Here is a 20363-nt window from a genome sequence, read left to right as displayed (position 1 = left end):
TCTCTAATCTGTTTAATTTTAAAAACATCAAACTTTATATCAATTTCTCAATTTTTTGTTTTATGTCTTTCTCACTGATTTATCTTGTTTTTGCAGGTTTTTAATTAGATGGTTTTCATCTTCCACCTCTTTTATGGTATATTTATCAATTTTGTGTTTGATTCTAAAAAGTTATATATTCAACCTAACGTGACTGTTTTATTTATTATTTAAGCATTAAAAACTTATTTTGAGGTTTTTCTCTGTTTTGAAGCCATTTGAATGCATTTGGATATGTATGTTTTTCAGATTCGAGTCCGACTTTTAGGAAGTCTTTTCTTCTTAGAAGTCTTCTAGCATATAATGCAGTAGAATACTTCCCAAAAAGTCTTCTCTCATGTCTCCTCTTTCATAACAGACCTGAGTATTTTGGTTAGTCTACATGTCTGATTTTTTTTTCATTTGATCTCTTATTGATTAAAGCTCTTACCTCTCTCTCAAACGATGCCGGAGTCTTTGATTTAGTTTTAGATCTAGAGCTGTCAAAGTGGAGGAGCTGTCCGAGCTAGAGGAAGAGGCCTCAGAGGTTGCTGTTGGAGGTGTCAAAGTGGCGGATGAGGTCTCGTAGGTTGAAGTTGATGGTGGAGCCAAAACAGATATGAGCATTTTTTGTAACTCTCCATGTCTAAATTTTCTTCACCTGGTAACCGTCTTGTTGCTTAAAGCTCTTGTCTTTTTCTTCATCTAGTAAACAAATCTGAGTGTGTTAAAGCTGATGGAAGTTTCAGATTTCAGGTTTTTGAAGATTTCATGGAAAACTTCCTGGAAGACTTCGAGGAAGTCTTCCACTTCATGCATGCGAATTCTTCTGAAGTATTCCAGGAAGTCTTCCACCTCATGCATGTGAAGTCTTTTGAAGTATTTCAAGAAGTCTTCTCAAGTATTCAAGACTCCTAATATTGACTAATGTGCATGAATTAACAAGAAAATATTCAGCAATCATTTTTAATTATAGAGAAAATGAAAATTTATTAAACATTGACCTATAAGACTTCGACGAAAGTCTTCCGGTAGAAGACTTCTAGGAAGTCTACCATTTATGTCATTTTTGCAATTGCAAATTTACAAAAGAAGTCTTCTATAGAAGTCTGCTCTGCATCATATTTCTTAAGAAGTCTTCCTTTGTAAGTATTGGTTTACTTTGGTATTTGAATTTTTTTTGAAAATACCAGATAAGACTTTCCTGGAAATCTTCAATAAAAAGTCATATTTTGGACACAGTTCGGTCAGTTGCAAAACTAACATGTGTTTATCCGAGAAGACTTTCACAGAAGTCTACTCGTTTTTTTTTCTTAACAAAGAAAATTTGGAAGACTTCCAGAGAAATCTTCTCTAAAAACACAAACAAAAAGTCAATTACGAAACTAACTTATATATTGACCAGAAGACTTCAAGAGAAGTCTTCTCTACCGAGAAGATTTCAAGAGAAGTCTTCTTCGTGAAACATATCCGAAAAAATTCATCCGGCGAGATTCATGTTTGATATTCTCAGGCACACATAACTTCTTAATGATAGTTACCCACTCGTTCTTGACCACGAATCATGAACTTGAGTAACTCTAATAAGGTTATAAAATTTGAAATAAAAACGTTTGGATTTTGGGATGAAATAAGAGAGGAAATGAAAAGGTAATGGTTTGTGTGTGTAAGATATAAGAATTATGAAGATGTTGATTTTAAGTGCATTTAGAGTTTGAAATAGTTTGTTCATGGTGGTTGGTGTATTGATGACAATGACAATGTTGTAAATAAAAGAAGAAGATGAAGATGATCGAGTAAAATATGCATTTTCAAAAAAAAAAACTAATGATATTTTCGTGAATAATTTGAACTTCTGTGGTGAATAGAGCAAATGAATGTTCCAAAAATCATGGGTTAATTTTGCATTTGACATTTTGTGAGTATATTTTGAAAAACACATTATTCTTTATGCATTACTAATTAATAAATGCATTACTAATTTAAAAACTATCATGATAAGTTATTGTTTATGTTCTCAAATTTTTTACTTGAATATCAAATTATTCAAATATGACAACGATTTTCATAAAAAATTAATATTTGCTATTGCATTAATTTCTTTTAAAACTATCATGTGTTACAGATATTTTAAAATTTATTTATACACTACCTTTATTATTAATAAATATGTTTTTAAAATCAATCAATATTCTTTTTCATTTATATAAAATTAATATTTTTATTTGATTAACATTTAATTAAGTGTTTTCTATTTTTTTATTTCTTAAATTTTAACTTTTTATAATTGGAAGATATTTTTTCGGACAATAAGACAATGTATATAAGGATTATCTTTTTATCTTATTAATTTATTTAATTTTGAGAAAGTTTTATTATATTAGTTTTAATCAATTATCCAATATATTAAATTAAAATTATATTTACTTTTTGGTAATTTTATTATATTAATTAATATTCAATAATTTAATCAAATAAATAGATATAATTATTCATTAAGGATAATAACAACTTTTGCCAGTATTACCTTTAACGTGAAGTCTTATAGGCAAAAATCATTTCACAAATAATAATAAACAAGTTAATAAATTAGCCATAATAAATCTAGTCAATATATTTACAAGAAAAAAAATTGATAAGAAGATATACTTAATTTTTTTAAAAACATTTGTCAACTAAATTTATTATATATAATTTATCTAGCTAAAATAGAATATATCTCACAATATTTCATTTTTAATAATGAATAACACTATTATATAGAACTTCGATCATTATTGTCATACTATCCTCTAGACATTATTTGCCAAATGATTTCATACACTTTGCATATGTGTCCTTTGTACAATCACTTTAAGTAAAAAATGTGATATGACATAGCTTACGGCTAAATATGACATGGACAATTACATTTAATGTTGATTTATATTTTCGGTAAACTTTTAAAAAACCTAGGGGGTATCCGCGCTTCGCGCAGAATATTATTTTATTATGGTTAAGTATGATGTTTTTGGATGATGTAATTATTTGGTCAGTATTTATTTGTGAAGAGTATGATTTAGTATTTTATTGTGTTATGTAGTATTAGGTTATAGGTTAATATATTATGTGTTCGTCTTTTCAATAATGTGTTGTGTATAGTAGTATTTGTTAGTGGTGAACTGAGCTTCTGATGTAAAGCATATTGAATTTCAAAAATTTTGAATTTAGGCATTTGTTGATTCTAACATTAACGGTTTCAGCGTTAAAATTTTATTTCATATTTTCATATTTTTGAACATTATTCTTTTTTAACAACATTGAACATTATTCTCCTAAGATGTTTTTTTCGTCTCCGCATATTTTGACTTGAGTCGTCACCATCTATACATTTTGTTTACATTTCCGGTATGCGGTATTTCTTACCATCACCAGAAAGACTCACCTTTGTTGCTCTTGTTTTCCTTGTCTTATTCTCTTGTGAGATTATCTAATATTTGCTGTAGATCAGTTTTATGAGTTCCCAGTTGTGCGGTTGTTTCTCATGATGTTGTACGCTGTTCTGCTCAATATTTTTCCTCTTCTTCCTTAGATTTGGCTAATGGTAGGAACTACATCTCTTTGGGTTGGGTCAGAGTTTAGTTGTCTTCCTCGTAGTTGGCTTGCAGTTGATAGTCCCTGCTTGTCTTGGTTTTCAAGATCTGGTTTTTGGTGATCTGACTTTTATGTTTTCTTCATAGCTCGAGGATGGCTCCACAGTTTTCTGATTTTGTCTAGTCTTTTTTTCTTTCTTTGTTCTCTCATCTCGTTGCTCTTTTCATAGCTGGTTGCATCTCTGGTGGCTCTCCATTTCACCATGTTTACCAGTCCAGGTTTGGATAGTGTTTTCCTTCGTGTATGTTTTGTGGGCTTGGAAGATTAATTCTTGTCTCAAACATGAGCTATGGTTTCTCCGTGGTTGGCTTCCATTCTCCTTCCCTTATGTTGCTTGCTTTTCTTCTTCCCCTGCTTCCCTTGGTATAGGTGTGTGGAGTTAGTCTCTTGGAGCTTTGATCTCTTCTATTCAGAGCTTTATGTTTCATCGTTGGTATGAGCTCCTTGTATGTGGTTGTTTTGTTTGTGCGGTGATTCTTACCTCTTAGCTGGTGGTTGTGCTTTAGGCATGTGTTTTCCTGCTTCGTGATGACTTTGGTCTTCCGGTGATTATTCTTTCTCTGATCCATTTTTTTAGTGTTTTGGGTTAGTGTTTGATCGCGTTTATTTGTGTTCCAGACCTTTATTGAGTTAGTATTACTATAGTATTTTGCTTTTTCTTTGTGATTGTGAAGATTTAGGTTTAGATTACTAGTTTTTTTTAGTTTAGTTATTTTATGATTTCTGATAGTAAAATAAATTATATTTGTAAATAAAGTAATAGAAAATAGTAAAAAATAATAAAATAGTAAAAGTTTAGGTTATTTTTTAGTTGTGAATAAATAAAATATTTAAAATTTATTTATTTATATTATTTTATTTTATTTTTATTCATCTCCTGTTTTATTGACCAATAAAATAGATTATAAAAATTCATATAATAATGGTTAACACAAAATTCTATCATGAAAATTATACCATGAAAATTATATCATGAAAATTCAGGCATCAGAAAAGCAGGAATATGTGGTATTCATCTGGGGATCTCAACACAAAATTCTATCATGCTTTAACAAAGCAACGACAGATCTGTAATAGAATTGTTGGTGGAGTTGAGATTAGCTACAGAGGAGGAAGTTAAGGAAGCTCTTTTTATAATGCACCCAGAAAAGGCACCTGGGCCGGATGGCATGACAACTCTATTCGTTCAACATTCCTGGAACATTATTAAGAAAGATTTGGTGGAGTTGGTGAATGACTTTTTGGTTTCCGGAGAAATGGATGCTAAACTAAATATTACTAATATATGCATGATCCCAAAAACTGAGAGGCCTACAAGGATGACGGAATTAAGACCAATCAGTCTTTGTAATGTAGGGTTTAAAATTATTTCGAAGGTGTTGTGTCAGAGATTGAAATTATATCTTCCCATACTCATTTCAGAAATTCAATCGACATTTGTGGCAAGAAGATTGATTTCGGATAATATTCTCATAGCACATGAAATGTTTCATGGATTGCGAGCTAATAAAGCCTGTCAAGGAAAGTATATGGCGATTAAAACGGATTTTAGCAAGGCGTATGATAGAGTGGAATGGGATTTTATTAAGGCATTACTCCGGAAAATGGGTTTTGACCCTCATTGGATCAAATTAATGATGGAATGTATATCCTCAGTTCAATATCGGGTTCTATTAAACGGTCAACCACGTGGTCTCATTGTTCCACATAGAGGTTTACGTCAGGGGGACTCTTTATCTCCCTACTTATTTATTCTCTGCACTGAGGCTTTAATCGCAAACATAAAAAAGGCAGAGGCAGGGAATCAGTTGACGGGAATGAAGGTTGCCAGAGCATGTCCATCAATATTTCATTTGCTTTTTGCGGATGAGAGTCTTTTCTTTTGTAAAGCTCAAAAAGAAAGATGCCAAACCATTCTTACGATTTTAAAGGAATATGAGCAAGTATCAGGTCAACTCATAAATTTCGATAAGTCATCGATTCAATTTGGCCACAAGATTGAGGAATCGATCAGACAGGAATTAAGGGATATTCTGGGTATTCATAATTTAGGAGGAATGGGCTTTTATCTTGGTTTTCCAAAAGACTTGGGGGGATCCAAGATACAAGTGTTTAGCTTTGTCCAGGATCGGCTAAATTCCAGAGTTACCGGATGGGCCTTTCGGTTTTTTACAAAAGGGGGAAAGGAGGTGATCATTAAATCAGTGGTCACGGCATTACCAAATCATGTGATGTCATGCTATCGCTTACCTAAGGCAACTGCGAAAAAACTGACGAGTGCGGTAGCACAATTCTGGTGGAATCCAGGGGCAAGCACCAGAGGCTTGCACTGGAAATCATAGGACAAAGTATGTGTTGATAAAGAGGAAGGAGGGTTGGGGTTTAAAGACATCACTGATTTTAATACAGCGATGCTTGGTAAACAGCTTTGGCGTCTCATAGAGAAGCCAAATACTTTATTTGCCCGAGTTTTTAAAGGCCGGTATTACAGGAATGCTTCACCCCTGGAACCGATCCGTTCATATTCTCCGTCATATGGATGGCGAAGTATTGTATCTGCTAGATCTCTGGTAAGAAAAGGACTAATCAAAAGGGTGGGAACTGATTCTTCTATATCTGTATGGAATGATCCATGGCTCCCAACCACTCGCCCGAGACCAGCCAATAAAAATCAACATAACTTATACCTGGACCTTACAGTGGATTCCCTCATTGATTCCACTTCGCGTACTTGGAATTCACAGGCAATTCGAGCTTTGGTGGAACCACGGGATGCAAAACTTATAGAAAGCCTACCACTGAGTAGAACTCAGAGGACAGACAGGGATGGATGGCATTTTACCAAAAATGGGAAATATACAGTTAAATCTGGATATCAGGTAGAACAGATATACCCAGATAGGGCACGACCACCACTTTTGATTGGCCCCACAGTTGACGCATTGAAAGCTTTTTGTTGGAAAATACGGTGCCCACCAAAGTTAAAACACTTCCTATGGCAGCTCGTGACATGATGTATAGCAGCTAAGAAGAATTTACAAGGGAGAAGGATTCAAGGAGATATTTGTTGTGCCAGGTGTGGAGCTCAGGAGGAATCGATAAATCATTTTTTTTCAAATGTCCTCCAGCAATTCAGGTTTGGGCTCTCTCGAAGATACCATCGAACCCATATATTTTTCCAACAAAGTCTCTTTTCACAAATATGGATCATCTCTTCTAGAGAGTTCTACCACAAATGGAGGACCATCAGTTTGCGTGGATTTTATGGTACATATGGAAAGGCCGTAATAACAAAGTTTTTAGTAATTTGGACACTGATCCCATGGATACGCTCAAGTTGGCAGAAACAAAATCTACACTTTGGGCGGAGGCCCAAGTTTTAAAAGAGCAGAGAATAGTACCACAAGTTGTGGTCACGTCCCTGCCGACAATTCCTGGAAGATGGTGTTTCACAGATGGTTCGTGGAAAGAGGGTGATATTTTCTCCGGACAGGGATGGCTTAGTATGCTAGAAGGATTTGATGGTCGATCTGTTGGGGGCAAGGAATGTTCGGGCTAGCATTTCTCCTCTTCATGCGAAGATGGAAGCGCTACTCTGGGCAATGGAATGTATGAGAAACCTATGTCAATTTCAGGTTACGTTTGCAACGGATTATTCTCAATTGGTGAAGATGGTTTCGGAATCAGAAGAATTGCCAGATTTTGCAAATTATTTGGAAGATATCAAGACCTTGAAAGAGAGTTTCATCCGATCAAAAATTATCCATGTTCCAAGGACGCATAATGCAATGGCGGATAGTCTAGCCCGTAGAGCTAGGATGCAACCGTCTTACGTTGTCCACATGGATGCAGATCACCCAGTTTGGTTTACATAGTCTATATGAGTCTGTAAAAGTCGATGACAAAAAATAAAAATAATAATGGTTAATGTGAGAAAAATTATAGTGCACAATTAGAAAATACTAAGCCAAATGACAATAGTGTAAAAGAAAAAGTACATAAAATGTAAAAACAAAAAAATACATGGGGACACATGTCATCGAACCTCTTTACCACTTGTCATAAGAAGGGAAAAAGTTAACTTTATATATATATATATATATATATATATATATATATATATATATATGGTAATAACTCATACATTTCATTAAAGTATATATATTCAAACATGATATTAAATGATATAATACTAAAATATAACAACATTTTACAAAATTTTGAAATATTATTTAATTATTTTTTATAATTATCCAATTTTATCACTAAAATTTTAAAATATTCTATACTTTTTAAGAGACTTATAAATGTTTAATCATAATATCATTAGTTTCCTTTATATATCTACAAATTTTAGAAAAATTATTTAGTTTTATTTTTTTGATAATCATACAATTTTTTATAAACAATATATTTTCTTAATTTTAAGTTTAATTAAATCAAAACTTAGATTAAATATTGATAAGAAAATAATAAAATATAAAATAATAACAAAATTTTATTTAAAAATATAATTTAAATTTGAAATTTATATGACTGAACATGGCTGAGGAAAACACTTAGTATACCATAAAAGTATTGCATAACATTCAGACCAAATTAGATCTCTTAGTGACCATGACTTTAAGGCCTTGTTTCATGCGAAGAATAACAGAAGGAACTGGCTCAATCGTGTGTCCTTCAACGATCTTTATCTCATAGTTTTGTATGATTTTCACAGCCACTGTCTTCATCTGCGTCATAGCCACTTCTTTCCCCAAACAAGTTCTTGGACCGGCATTGAACGATAAGAACTTAAAAGATGGGACATGTATCGAACTTCCAGTTTCCGAAATCCATCTCTCTGGTTTAAAGTCTGATGCATCTTCTCCCCATACCGATTTCATTCTCCCTAGTGAGTACAGACAAAACACAATCTTCGTACTTGGCTCGACTTTGTGTCCGCTTGGAAGAACGTCGGGTTTTGTAGGAGACTTGTGCTGAAATGGAACCGGTGGATATAGCCTGAGGGCTTCACACATGGCGCCATGTAGATACACCAACTTGTTTAGTTCTTGTGAAGAGAAATGATCAGAATCATTATTGGTTCTTGGAGATATTTTTGTGTTGATTTCTTGACGAATCTTGGTCGTTACTTCCGGATTCTTGGTGAGAAGCCAGAAGAACCAAGTGAGAGCAGAGCCTGTGGTGTCCCTACCTGCTATCATGAAGCTTAGAATCATGTCTCTGAGGAATTTGTCATCACCTGGATTCAACGACTTGTACTTGGTGGTGTCTACATCCATGTAAGACATCAACAAATCTTTAGAAGAAGAGTCGATGCTAGTAACGCCACGTGTTATTTCATCTCTCTTTGAAGCTATGCACTTAGAGCAAACTCGATCTAAAGTCGAGTGAGCAATTTTCATCTTCAACTCATCTCCAAACCCAAGCAACCTTTGTATCTTGCAAACAATCTCCGGCTTGATATGTCTGAAAAATATCACTTCCATTGCTTCATCTAAAGCTCTAGCAAACTCGATTTCTGGCATTTCAATCGAGAGACAACCCGGATCAATCCCGGTCGCTAAAACCAACGTAGTATCGAAGGTGAATCTTTGGAACACATCCTGTAAATCAAGGACTAGTTTCTTCTTAGCAAAGTGATCAAGAATTGGGACAAGCCCTTTCTCTAGCTTTCTCATGTTTGTTCTTAGTGTAAACCTTTGAAACTCCGGGCGACTCATCATGCATTGAGCTGACTTCCTCAGATCCATCCATAGATCGAAATCCGCGTTGAAAATCCCATCTCCCAAAACATCGAATATCTTCTTGAACTCTGATCCTTTTGGGTAGTTTGTGAAGTTTGAGCTCATGATATGATGAATATTAGCCGGATCTACAGTGAACAACATGTTGACGCCAACGAAACATGGGCCTTTAAAAAGAAAAGTTAAGTTTGAGGCTTCGAGAAACTCGGTTATATAGTCGTACACACGAGGGATCTCTACGAGTAGGCCCGGAAGCATACCGAGGAATGGCCAGTTCGTGGGAAACGAACGGTGAGGTTTCTTCATAATAAAGAAATATCCAAAGAAGAAGGAGAAACAAAGGAAATAAACTGTGATTTCAAGTAAGCTTATCATAGCCATTAGAGAGAAACTTAAGAGTTCAAGATTTTCAAGATACACACACGGATATTAAAATGTCAGTGCGCCGTTGAAAGTGGTGATGTGTCTCCGTCGTGTTTGGATCAGAAAATAATATAAACCTTGTCGTTTGCTATTTTTAATTCCTTACTTTTGTGGTTTGCTATTTTTAATTAACATTTTTATTCCTCAACTATCCACTATGCAATTAAAATCTTGAAGTGCTAGTTGACTTTACAAAATCAGACGGACCTCAATTATCGACTATGCAATTCCTCAACTTTTGTCGTTTTGTTGAAATTGAACCTTGATTAAATCCAAGAGAAGAAGTGGAAGCAAGGAAGCTTGCCACACAAGAAACGAATAAGAAGAAGTGACCAAGGAGTCACGTAGAAGAAGAATGAAGAAGTGGAAGCAAGAGATTGCTTACCATCCAAGGAAAAGAAGAAGAAGCAAAAGCCAACTAAAAGAAGAAGTCCAACGAGAAGTTGAGATGTGACTTTAGTCACAAATAATCAAGTTGAGAAGAAAATATATTAGTTGGCCAAGCTATCAAGGAAGAGCGAAGTGTTGAATAAAAGCTTTAGCTAAGAAGAGCTAGTGAGAGTTGTTAAGAGTGGTTAGTAGAAGTAAGGGCTAAGTTGTAGTTGTTAAAGTGCATGTGTAGTAGTTAATGAAAACTACTATATTTTTTTGGTATGATCAGTGGTCCCCAATGGGTTGCTTGACTGACATTTTTGGACCACGGGGACAGATAGACACGGGCATTGGCCAGCATGATACTGTCTACACAGCTAGGACAAAAAGAAGGCGACGAAATCATCGCTCAGAAGGTCTCATTAATGTGGAACACCACCTCATATCATTGCCTAGCTCTGACGCAGAGGATATCGTTCTCTGGCGGGAAAACAAAATATCTATAAAAGTCAGTTCATTACTCGGGACACTTGGAATCTCATCAGACCAGTGAGGGAGAAGGTGGCTTGGCACAAGGGCCTATGGTTCAGCCAAGCAACACCGAAATTCCGGTTCTGCTCATGGCTTGCTCTGCATAATCGACTCACCACAGGAGATAGGATGATATCGTGGAATCTAGGTATTGACGGGGGCTGTGTGCTATGTCAACATCATCTTGAAACTCGGGATCATCTCTTTTTCCGGTGCACCTACAGTTCTTCTCTCTGGAGTAAGCTAATGCGTGAGCTCATGGGTAACCATTACACAGATGAGTGGAGCAGTATCATATTTTTCATGTCGCAGTCTCAGCTTTCTCGAACCCGGACGTTCCTTGCACGTTACGTATTTCAGACCACGCTCTACATGCTATGGCGGGAGCGCAATTCTCGAAAGCACGGAGAGAAACCACGATCACCTGAGACTCTTTTTCGGGTAATTGACAGGCAAGTCAAGAATCGCACTACTTCCATACGAACTCTGGACAAGAGACTGGGCATGGAGACATGGCGTTTCAAGATTGGATCGTAGCAGTGGGGACATAGCTTTTCTATTCTTTTGTTGTTAAAAAAGTCAGAAACAAAGTAGCTTTGTTGTAAACAAATTCATTTTCTTTTGAATCGAATTTAACATTTTATTCAAAAAAAAAAAAAAAATGAAAACTACTATAAGTATGTTTAGTGTTGTTGTGAGAAATATATCCAATTCTAATACAAAAAGAGTTGGAGAAATAACAATGTAGACATACAAGATAAACTCTCTTCTCTCTCTACACGAGCAAAGACAAACGTGAGAGAGAGTAAAGAGAGAGTGCTTGTGTTATGACATTGTAACACAAGTGTAAAAAAACAGAGAGTGAGTGAGAACAAAACAGTCTTGAGTGAACAAGAGAGATAGAAGCTGGCCCTAAGTGAGTGGAGAGGTCAAGCCAAGAAAGAGCAAAAATCAGAACACGTTTGCTATGAAAACACTCGATTTCTGCTTTTCGAGTTAACTCCGGAATCAAATTCTAACGTGCTGCACAACCTGTTGAATTAAAATAGTGGGAGTATAGATTTTTGTTTTAAGGGATTGTGAGATGACAGAATGTAATAATAGCCTTTTAAGAGAATCATAGAGCTCTTCTATAATCTGGGAAATTGTAACATTTTTTTCTGTTAGTGTATTTGGGGAGGAAGCAGAACTCTATTCTGTGACACTTAGCGTTTCTTGTTTTTTCCAGAAATTGCTCTAATGAAGCTGACATTAATGGGAGGGGGGACATTGTCAGTTGTCACGCAATCGCGAAGGAATCCAATAGAGCGCAAGGAAAATGGTGATAGATGTGCAACAAGATAGGATTAAGAAGGAGCTTACAGAATACACTAACGTTCACAGTTAACCATTAACGTGAAGTTTGTAGACGTTTAATTTTGCAAAGTCAACCAACACACTTCAAGATTTGGATTGCATACCTGATAGTTGAAGAATAAAAATGTTAAATGCAAATACTTGAAGATTTTATTGACCATTTTCCCATTACCCTCTGCTGTACATATTTTTGAAACCATTAAATCTCATATCTAAACTATTAAAACAGATGTACAAAAATAAAATAACCCTGAGTTTTTCTCAAAAATTACAACATTTTACCACTGCTTTAAACACGGTCGTTTTATAACATTACAAAAAACGTTCTAATTAAATTTGACTCACCTTGACCTGAAATAACGCGAAACAAAACTGACGGAACCTATCTCGCGTGTTTGTGTTGTAAATGCAGAGCAAGACAAATCCAAGAATAAATTAGATGATGAAGATGCTTGGTTTTCGTCGATAGCGGTGGAATCAGATGGAGATTTAAGAATAGATTTTCTAGATCTTAAACTTGAACCGAAAGTCTAGATCTTTATCGAAGAAGATGGTGATCTGATGATATAGGAATCACATAGAGTTTTCTTCTCCGTCGATATCATTCGCTAAACCGGTTGGGTTCCATTTAATTGAGTTAGCGAATGGTTTCATGCTAATAAACCAACAGTGATCTATTTTCAGTATGTTTTTGAGGGATTCAATGGGATCTATGAGGTTTTTCTGGTTTATATGGTGGATCAATTGAGATTGATGTTTTTAGGGTTATTTGGCCGGAGCTTCCGGAGGTAGACGCGGCGGAGAAAGCAATAGAGGTGGAATTATCTGAGAAAGTAGATCAATCGATTCATCAACACCGAAGACACCAAAGTGATCGACGGAATCTCGCCATTTGATTTCGAAATCTCAATCCTCAGGAAAATCTGGCTCGAGTTAGATTCTCCGACATTTCCGCCTTTTCAATTTGGTAATATCTCTGAAACAAGTTTTGGGTTTTGCTCTGTATCGTCTAAGTACCAACGCATGATTGCTCATGTTAAAGTCTCCACCCTTATAACTTTGAGGTTGAAAGGAGTGAAAATGTTGAGCTTTATTGATGGGTTTCTTCAGGTTTGGCTGGGACTATATACATCAAAGGCGTTGCAGTTACTAAGTACAAAAGGTGAAGTTTTATGGAACTTTCTGTTAAGTCATTACATCTGTGCTTATATAAGTTCATAGAAATGAAATAAAACATTGTTTGTATAGATCTGCTGTAAAGTAATCAGAGGAGTGGTCATAAGTTCAAAGTTTTTTGTCGAGGTTTGAGGAATTATAACACTCGAGATGTGTTCACTATTTGCTTCGGTCACAAATGAATTCTATTTTTTTTTGTTTACAGCTTGACGATGGTTTGGAGCTTTCATTTACTAACAGAAGGAAATTTGCCAAAGTTAGATATTTAGGTACTGTATAGATGTTTTAACTTTTTATCATGCTTTTCGTTACTAAAAAAAATTGAAGTAAACAAATAGTCAAAACAATTAAAATACAATTACATGATATATTTTACAAAAATAAGACAGTAATAGATATTATGCACACTGAAAAATTATTCTCATATTTTAAGTGTTTATTAAATTATTTATTGAATAATACTAAAACTTAAACAATATAAATAGTTACAATTAGGTGAATTTGAAAACTTATAATATTTATAATAACATAAGATAATTAAAAGTATATTCATAATATTTGATGAAACTAAAAGATTATCAACATAAATTTGTGAAAATAAAAATTATAATAAACCAAGTTTTAGCCATTTAAATTACCAGTAATATCCCTTGACCTTCATGACACATCTCTCAACACCTCTTTGAAATCGAATACTAGCCTTTAGAGACTCCACTATCTTCGTCACCTGAAACCTTGTGGGGTGCGATCTCCGAGGTGAGATTCCAGCGTTAATAGGCAATCTGAACCGTCTAAGCTATCTTAGCCTCGAGTATAACTATCTCATAGAAGAAACACAACAAAAATAAAATAAATGAATGTGAATCTCACATTAATATCAAGACAGAAAAATTACATGTATGTTTAAAAATAATAATATTAACTAAATTAATTGGGTTAATTTTGATTAAAGTTTTTTAATATCCAAATAAACTAAATCAAACTAAATTCAAACCAAGTCCAAATTTAAACCGAACTAAACCCTAATCTAAAGAAATACTAAGTGGAGGCCCATTTATTTACTTTGTAAATGATCTTAACCATTTAATCTGAAAGCTTATGTTTATAGGTTTATTCTAATGAATACACTGGCCCATTTATTTACTTATAAATTATTTTACTAATATGATCTATTTTACTTGTAAAAAGATTACGTGAATTATATTAAAAATTGTATGGTGAAGTGATGGCGACGGCGATTGTGTATGAGGGTTGAATGGGTCGTCAACGGTGGGATCCGGGGAGTCTTTGGGCTATCGAGGGTCTTCAATGGATAGATCATCAGCATCAGTGTGTTTTTGGGAATCGATGGAAGCAAAAGGAAGTTTCTGCAGGGCAAAATCTTTCAGATCTCGCAAGAGATTTGAGAAATCAAGGGAAGTTTTGGGGTCTAAGGATTATTGTCAAATTAAGGATATTCAGGGTATGATTTTCGTTCTGTTTAAAACGAAATCCAAGATGATTACTAACGAGTTTGGGGAGATTCTTCATCGCTACATATACATGGAAAGCTTTGAAATTTCATCAGTTTTATTTTGGGGATGAGTTCCAGAACCTAGAGTTAGAAGAGATTAAAGAGGAAGATGCTGAGGGGAAGGAAGTAAATGTTGGTGTTGCAGAGAAGAAGAAGGGCGCACACACGGTTTTGTTTAAACAGTCGGTAGCTGCGGGGATAGGGTCCCTCAAACCCCAAAATAAAACTGATGAAATTTCAAACACAGCTTTCAAAGCTTAATGTTTATGGAATTACAGGTTACTGAAGAAGAGTTAAGTGAGCAGATGGAACGCTCTGGTTGTTTCGTTTTTAGTTTTTTAATAAGCTCATTGAGAAGTTTTAGTTACTTTATCCTTGTTATCTCATGGCTTCATGGTTTGATTTTGTTACCTCCGAGATCTCTTTATACGATCTCGATTTGGAATAAAAATGGCTTTTTTGGTTTCTGGTATTACTATGTTTTGGTGTTCAAATCCAATGAGGTAATTTCGAAATCTATGGAGCTGGAATGTGGTATAGATGAGCATATTGAGAATGAGAATGTGGAGAATGGTATTGCTTTGGCTAAAAGCATCTATTTGATTATTGGTTTCAATTTTATTTGGCATTATGTTGGCCATTTTGGTTTTATATGGTTTGATTATCAGATTGTCCTTTGGAATAAAGTTGGCTCTATTGGTGTTTATTGTATTTGTGTGGATTTTCTTTGGATATGGAAGTTGGAATACAATGTCATGAATTGGTATTGTATATGCTGGATGGAAGGACCTTGGTCTGTGCGTGGGTATCAGAGTGGTGGGAGTATGATAGTGCTCCTCAATAAGGTTTTATTACAGAGCCGGTCTTTGGTCTCATCAAACCAAAGTCGGTTTCAGTTTGGATGCAGGGAACAAGATCAGATCACTTTCCATTTTATTTGGCTTTTTGGCATTATTATGGATGCATTCTATACATGTACTCTATCAAATCGTACAACTGGTGTTATAAAGGACAAGCTTTATTTGTGATTATATTGATGGAGCTGTGGTGTCATATAGAGTTTAACTTTTTTCAAAAATCAACTTTTTGGGATACGAGGTTGCTTGGAATGGAGGTCATGTGGTTTTAATGTTCAGATTAGTATAAAGATTGGTCTTTTCCTAATTATGTTAATAGTAGCAAGGACTAAGTTTTTTCCATTGTCTCAAGTTCTTGTACGTTATGCGTCTTTTGTAAAGAACGAAAATGGTAAATATGGGAAAAAGGAGTTTTTAAATTTTCTTGGAGTACAGTGAAATGGTTCAGGGCACAAAGAAAGGATATTAGGTGGTTTGTGGAAATATGGGACCATTACCCACCGATTTGGCTCTTCGGAGCGAATGAAGAACAAATTTTTTATACGAGAATATTAAGTTGGAATTGCCGAGGAATGGGTAGTAAGTGGACTATAAGTTATCTAAGCGAGATAAGAGATAAACATAAACCGGACTTTCTATTTTTAGCAGAAACAAAGCAAGAATCAGAGTTTGTCTAAAAATTTCAGGCGCACTTTGGTTATGATAATTTGGTCACAGTGGAATGGGAAGAAGTGAGAGATTAGCGCTTTTTTACAATAATGAGTATCAGGTGAAGGTATTATATTCTAGTAATCGAATGATTGATGTGGAAGCATAGGCTCTAGGCAAGAAGGTGTATCTTACTTTTGTATATGGGGACCCAGTTCAACAAATGAGGGAACAAGTATGGGAGCGCATAACTAGATATGGTCTGGCGAGTCCGAACCCTGGTTCATTATTGGTGATCTAAATGAGATTACTGGAAATCATGAAAAAGAAGGAGGATCTATAAGGAGTGCGGATTCATTTATTCCTTTTAATAATATGATACGAATAGTGGCTTATTAGAATTTCCGGCTCGGGAAAATAAATTGTCATGGCAAGGGAGAAGAGGAAAAGGGAAGGGGGCGGTGATGGTCCGATGTCGTTTGGATCGCGCTTTAGCAAATGAAGAGTGGCATACGTTATTTCCTTGCTCTTTTACAGAATACCTGGGGATGGTGGCCTCTGATCATCGGCCGGTGGTGGCTTATCTAGACGACAAAGTTCCCAGGAGGAAAGGACAATTTCGGTTTGATAAGAGATGGATTGGACAAGCGGGCCTACTGGATTCGATTACAATGGGTTGGGCAGAATCCAACGACGGAGGAGTAGAAGGAAGAACAGAGGGTATTGTGGAAAAAAATAGCAATTGTCGCCATGAAATTGCTAAATGGCAGAAAAATAATCCACCTTATGGGAAATAAAAAAAAATGAGTTACACCAAGCGCTTGAAGAAGTCCAAACAGATAATGCCACGTCACAAGAGGATATTTTGGAGGTGTCTAGAAAATTACAAGAGGCATATAAGAATGAAGAAGACTACTGGCACCAGAAAAGTAGGAACATGTGGTACTCATCTGGGGATCTTAACACAAAATTTTATCACGCTTTAACCAAGCAAAGACGGGGTCGTAATAGAATTGTTGGTTTACATGATGTTGATGGGAATTGGATTACAGAGGATAATGGTGTGGAAAAGGTGGCAGTAGATTATTTCGAAGATCTTTTTAGTACAACCTCCCCATCGGAATTTGATAGTTTTCTGGCAGAAGTTATACCTGGAATTACTCCTCAGATGAATCAACGATTAATGCGGCTAGCGACGAAGGAGGAGGTCGGAGAGGCGTTGTTTATGATGCATCCCGAAAAGGCACCAGGACCGGGCGGCATGACCGCCCTTTTTTTCAAACACTCCTGGCATATTATTAAGAATGATTTGGTAGAAATGGTCAATAATTTTTTGGTTTCAGAAGAAATGGATGCAAGAATAAATATTACTAATATTTGTATGATTCCAAAGACGGAGAGACCCACAAGGATGACGGAGGTCAGACCAATCAGTCTATGTAATTTGTGGATATAAAATTATTTCGAAGGTTTTGTGTCAGCGGTTGAAAATTTTTCTTCCCTTACTTATATCTGAAACTCAATCAGCATTCGTGGCAGGAAGGTTAATCTCGGATAATATTCTCATCGCTCAGGAAATATTCCACGGACTACGGACCAATAAAGCATGTCAAGGAAAGTATATGGCAATTAAAACAGACATGAGCAAAGCGTACGATAGGGTGGAATGAGACTTTATTAAGGCCTTATTGCAGAAAATGGGTTTTGATCTACATTGGATCAAATTGATGATGAAATGTATTTCCTCGGTTCAATATCGGGTTCTTATAAATGGTCGACCACGTGGCCTCATTGTTCCACATAGAGGCTTACGTCAAGGAGATCCTTTTTCACCGTATTTATTTATTCTCTGCACTGAGACTTTGATTACAAATATAAAAAAGGCAGAGAGAGGGAAACAACTAACGGGAATGAAAGTGGCTAGAGCTTGCCCATCGATATCTCATTTGCTTTTTGCGGATGATAGTCTATTTTTCTGCAAAGCTCAAAAGGAAGAGTGTCAAACCATCCTCAGAATTTTAAAGGAATATGAGGTAGTTTCAGGGCAGCTAATAAATTTTGATAAGTCTTCAATTCAATTTGGACATAAGATCGAAGAATCCGTCAGACAGGAATTAAGGGATATTTTGGGCATTCATAATCTTGGAGGAATGAGATTCTACCTTGGTTTACCAGAAAACTTGGGGGGATCAAAGATCCAAGTTTTTAGCTTTCTCCAAGATCGCTTAAACAATAGAGTTAATGGGTGGACTTTTAAATTTTTCACAAAAGGCGGAAAGGAAGTGATCATTAAATCAGTGATTACGGCTTTACCGAATCATGCAATTTCTTGCTATCGGTTACCTGATGATCATTCATATGTGGGAGAACTCTCCAAAAGAGATGATCCATATTTGTGAAGAGAGAACTATTTGAAAAAATGGCTGGATTTGATGGTATCTTTGAGAGCGCCCAAACCCGAAGTGCTGGAAGGCATTCAAAAACTACATGGTTTATCGATTCCTCTGAAGCTCCGCATCTGGCACAACATGTATCCCCTTGTATCACTCTCACTTGCAGATTTTTCTTAACTGTTATATACCCTGACACTAATTGCCATAAAAAAATGCATAATATTCGGTGGGCACCGTACTTTCCAGCGGAACACTTTCAATATATCAATTGTGGGTCCAAACACCACTGGTGGTTTTTCCTTGTCTGGGTAAACCCGCTCTTCTTGGTATCCTGATTTGACCGTATATTTCTCATTTTTTTTGTGAAATGCCATCCATCTCTATCCACCATTTGGGTCATGCTTAGTGGTATGCTTTTCGATGATTTTTGCATCCTAGGGATCCACCAAAGCCTGAATTTCCTGCAAGTTCCAAGTTCGCGAAGCTAAATCAATGAGAGAATCTACTGTGAGGTCATGGTAAATGTTATGTTGGTTTTTATTTGCTGGTTTCGGACGAGTGGTTGGGAGTCACAGATCGTTCCATACTAGCATAGATGATCCTGATCCCACCGTTTTAATTAATCCTTTGATAACCAGAGATCTAGCTGATACAATACTCTGCCAGTCATATGACGGAAAATATGATCTAATCGGTTCCCAGGGTGATACATTCTTGAAGTACCGTCCTTTGAAAACTCGAGAAAATAAAGTATTTAGCTTCTATATCAGACATTTTAATACTAAACTTTCACAGATTTGCCAAAAAAACTACAGACTTTTAATTAATCAATATAAATCATAAACTTAAGTTGACCAAGCCATATAAGATACACTACTTTTGGTCAACTAATTTTTTAGTCAAACGTCTATTAACTGTTTACAGAGGCTTTATACGGTGCCATTCTAAAAATAGAACAGATTTATAAAACTCCCCAAACCGACTCTTGAACCTTAGCCCCCAATACAATTTCAACTCTTCGTCTCTTATCTGCAACTCGATTTCATATATTCTTGTCTTCTTTGTAATTTGATTTCATTTCTTCTTCTTAGAATACTTTTCTCCTACGTAACTATTGCAAGCCAAAACTGAGAGAAAGAGATAAGTTTGATTCCTTTGGGAAACAATATTTTGGAAAGCTTGAAGAGCAGTGTTTAAGATTCACTTCCAACGCTTGAGAACATTCTATCTGAGATTTACAATATGAATATCGAGGTTGATTGCTTCAAGAAGGTGATTGATGACTTAATAGAGGCTGTTATTTGGACGAAGTTGGAGATAAGAATACTGAGACATGTTATCGATTCTTTTGTTTGATATTGGTTGTAATCGTAATTGTCTATCTCATCTCTTATGCTCTTGTATCTTTGTCTCAAGACTGTTTTAGAATGTTCACAGTTCAGAGACACACAAATATGAACCGTACACAAGTATTTCAAGAACACTTTCTTGTATATTAGAAATCTTTTAAACAATCCTCCTAGATCTGTTTAATCCGGTTTATGCTCACTCACACACGACTAGCGACAGACCAATTTCTAATCTCTAAATTACTGAAACCCAAGCTGAAAACCTTTCAATCGATTTCTGTAGCCGACAAGAACAAGCCTCTTGCTCTAGCTTTTACTCTCTTAACGCTTAACCTAAAACACTT

General features: G+C 35.5%; 1 protein-coding gene across 1 annotated transcript; it reads right to left on the bottom strand.

Moving 5' to 3' along the window:
* Positions 1 to 8196: 8196 nt before the first annotated feature.
* Positions 8197 to 10089, bottom strand: LOC106310331 (alkane hydroxylase MAH1-like). The gene has a single exon (XM_013747564.1). The coding sequence runs from the start codon at positions 9780 to 9782 to the stop codon at positions 8241 to 8243; it is 1542 nt and encodes a 513-aa protein (XP_013603018.1). The 5' UTR covers positions 9783 to 10089; the 3' UTR covers positions 8197 to 8240.
* Between the last annotated feature and the right edge of the window lie 10274 nt (positions 10090 to 20363).

The sequence above is a fragment of the Brassica oleracea genome, chromosome C8 (genome assembly GCF_000695525.1).
Source record: "Brassica oleracea var. oleracea cultivar TO1000 chromosome C8, BOL, whole genome shotgun sequence".
Taxonomy (NCBI): domain Eukaryota; kingdom Viridiplantae; phylum Streptophyta; class Magnoliopsida; order Brassicales; family Brassicaceae; genus Brassica; species Brassica oleracea.
This window is presented reverse-complemented; position numbering and strand designations above follow the sequence as displayed.

Bases quoted from the DNA above. Each gene is read 5' to 3' on its own strand.
- LOC106310331 (XM_013747564.1), bottom strand. From the start codon at position 9,782: ATGGCTATGATAAGCTTACTTGAAATCACAGTTTATTTCCTTTGTTTC.